This window comes from Penaeus monodon, chromosome 31, assembly GCF_015228065.2.
Source record: "Penaeus monodon isolate SGIC_2016 chromosome 31, NSTDA_Pmon_1, whole genome shotgun sequence".
NCBI lineage: Eukaryota > Metazoa > Arthropoda > Malacostraca > Decapoda > Penaeidae > Penaeus > Penaeus monodon.
Genome location: NC_051416.1, coordinates 30,087,407 through 30,090,757, shown reverse-complemented (window position 1 = coordinate 30,090,757; position 3,351 = coordinate 30,087,407). Strand labels below are relative to the sequence as shown.

The following is a 3,351-nucleotide window of genomic DNA, read 5'->3' as shown; positions in this document are numbered from 1 at the left end:
GTTACCATTCATAATATGCTAATCATTTATGCATGGTATGTAAGCATATAAATGGTTAATCTTTTTGTTGCAAAATATTATGATGGATGTATACAACTAGTTATTATATCTTTTGTAAATCATAATTTCTTTAGTCTACACTGTGCTGAAAAATGCAGAAACATCTTCATCTACAAATTCATGGTAGTGACATATATTATCAGTATGTAGAAGAGTGTAGTCATCATGCTTTTGTACAAATTTAGCTAATGTCTGCCCTTTTTAACACATTGTATGGATTAATTAACCATCATGAATTATATATATATATTTTTGTATTTAGTATTGGTGTGGTGTTCTTCAAAACAAGCAGTAACAGACAAGTGAGTTACTGTGTTAAGATAAGCTCCTGATATTTGAAAACCAGTGAATTTAGCTGATTAATGCACCCGTGGAAAAAATTTTCATGTCTTAAGAAATTGAGAATACTTGCCCTCCCCAAATAAATTGTTAATATTCTTTATAAAAACACCATAATGCTGCTATTTTTTACTGGTAATACATTTAATTGTATTTACAAGATAGGTGCAAGGGAGCATTAATTCCTTGAGTAAATAAACTGTGTTAACTCGTTTGAGTAGTATAGATAAGTGAGCTTTGTTGTGGGATTTGTTGTGGGAGTGAAAGATTATACAGATCTTTTTAAAGATTATCTAGATATTCAAGAATAAAGTTTAACTTTGGGTGTAATTTTTATTGTTTTTTTTTCAGGATGCTGCTGTTGGCAAATATTATCGCTTTTTATGGGAGATCTTCCAGCCAATGCTCTTTTGCTTGATTGGTGCAGAGATTAATGTAAGGCTTTTACTGACTCAGGCAATTGTAAATGAAAATGATATATCAACCTATTTTTTATCTCATACAGCTTTATAAAATGAAATAAAAAATCTCTCATTAAATATGTATATGGCTTGATTGGCGCAGAGATTAATGTAAGGCTTTTACTGACTCAGACAGTTGTAATGAAAATAGTATATCAACCTATTTTTTATCTCATATAGCTTTGTAAAATTTAATAAAAATTCTCTCATTAAATATTGTATGTGGCTTAGACATGTATGTACATCACATGTTTAACTCTCCTTTTTTTCTAAACTTCAGGTCATGGCCATAGAGCCAAGCACTGTAGGATGGGGTTTACTTGCACTGATAGTAGGACTAACCCTAAGAGTTGCTACCTCATTCGTTGTTGTGATGGGTGCCTCATTTACAGTGTGGGAGAGATTATTTATTGCTATTGCTTGGCTTCCAAAGGCCACTGTGCAGGTAAGAGATCAAAATTTGTAGGCCTAAGAATGTTTTAGATTATATAAAAAAAATCCTTTTCAAACTGACCTTAAATATAATCCCAAAAGATTATTCTTCAAAGAGGCATGACAAATATAAGTAGATAATAAACATGTTTTTATACATGTACATATAATTTTCAGCCAGTGCATCTTCAAATAAAGCATCTGTTAAAAGAGCAGAAAGAATTTTGTTCGGCCTTCTCTTATTCACTTTGTACATAATCCCTTACCATTTCAGGCTGCCATTGGGTCTTTAGCCTTAGATTACGTCCAGCAGTCTGATAGTGAACCTGACCCTGAGGATATTCAACGCGGGGTGAAGGTTTGTGTTTACTCAATTCTGTGTTTGGTGTGAGGGTGACAAGTACCCTTTATGCATGTTGTCTAATGTTGTTTTATTTGTTTTTTTTTTAATTTAAAGTCCTACTTTGAGCACTAAATTTATATTGTGTGTTACTAAAATGTTTTGATTTCTGTACAGTAGACAAATTTTATTGCAGTTGCTTTTGAATAAATTTACAATGTATAGAACAATATAATTTTGTTTGTTTGGAAAGATTGTAGAGGTAGCATAGGATTCTAAGTATTTATGATGAACATGGGCCATTTTTCAAGTAAAAGCCTATGTCAAATTAAAAAAAAGAGGGTATTTAAGGGATGCTTCCTCCTTTTTGTATTCTTTTTTTTTTTGTTTCATTAATGAGCATTTGTATTGTCTTGTTAAACTGATACAACAGCTACATTTCAGTTACACTGTGAATACATTTACTTTTTATAAAGAATACAGTAAAATTTAGAAGAAAGAAAGTCTCATGTTAGTCAGTTGATATGGGGAACACTAATGATAATGATGGGTCTTTCTTAGCAACTTTATTTTATGAAAATTAACAACTAAGTTAGTCAGTAGATATAACTAAATTTTGAACTCAGTGTAAAATTTGATGATAAACCTGGCACTAAATTCTGGAACTCACATTTTAAGCAAGGAAGGGGACAGTGGAGACTTATCTTTTACTAATATGGAAAATATTCTTGAAAGTGATGATAGTTACTTCTTTCCAAATTTTAGATATTTTCCACAACTAAATGTATCGTGGTACAGGTTGCAGAGATTCACCAATATTTTTTTCATGTTTTGAGATGCAAAAGAAAGATACAATGGAAATACTACTTACACATTGCCATGTTAAAATCCCTTTCTTCACAATATTTTTTTTCTTTGGTAACATCTTACTATTTTCTGTTTTGTTGCTGGAGAAAATGCTGTTGAAAATAGATGAATGAATTGATAACAAGTTGCTTGAGTTCCTTGTCATAATTTCAAAGGAAGTTGTGAATGATTTACTTATACAGAAATTAATATGATAATTCCCCAAGTCAAGAGTAGTTATTTAGGAACGAATTCAGAAATATTCATCAGTAAAATATTAGTGCTTTATTTTTTTATAAAGTTTTTACAATCGAAATGAAAGATACTCTTGCCTCATTGAGTTATTCATTTTCATTTATACCTTTTTTAACAATGAAGCTCTTTTTAAGGAAGATTAGGTCATTAGAATACCAAAAATAATAATATAGAATATGATAACCATAAGATGAAGAAAATATTGAAATATGTAAAAGATGAAAATAATGTTTACTAGAAGGAAAAAATACTGTGTAATGATAAGAATCCCACAAATTAGTTTCTATGACAATTGCAGTTTCTCTGTTATATTATTTTGCATTTGAGTTGGTATATCTTCAGGCAGTTGTGTGTTTTCATTACTCTATGCTCAAAGTGATAAAAAAAATATAAATATACATTTTCATGCCAGCACTTTACATTCAGATGTGAATTATATCACAAACCTATGTCAGAAGATTGCTCTCATGCATCTTGCATGGCCAGGGTTTCCCCTTCCAGAATTGGTGATTAAAGTTATTGATTCTAATAGCTGTGGCAGTGATATGGGATTGGTTTCATGCCTGAGATAGAATAACAGGTGCAAGGAAGCTTTGGTGATAGTTGAAGCTCATGGTC

The 3,351-nt window shown here is 30.8% G+C and overlaps 1 protein-coding gene across 4 annotated transcripts in view; it reads left to right on the top strand.

Moving 5' to 3' along the window:
- LOC119593160 (sodium/hydrogen exchanger 9B2-like) overlaps nucleotides 1-3,351 on the top strand; it is an 18,959-nt gene that overhangs the window by 10,092 nt on the left and 5,516 nt on the right. For all 4 annotated transcript variants that reach the window (XR_005230503.1, XM_037942128.1, XM_037942127.1 and 1 more), the window contains exons 12-14: nucleotides 751-834; nucleotides 1,141-1,305; nucleotides 1,567-1,650. Coding sequence is in view for 3 of the 4 variants with exons in the window: in XM_037942128.1 (XP_037798056.1) it covers nucleotides 751-834; nucleotides 1,141-1,305; nucleotides 1,567-1,650 (333 nt within the window). In the remaining variant the exon portion in view is untranslated. The remainder of the gene's footprint in view (nucleotides 1-750; nucleotides 835-1,140; nucleotides 1,306-1,566; nucleotides 1,651-3,351) is intronic.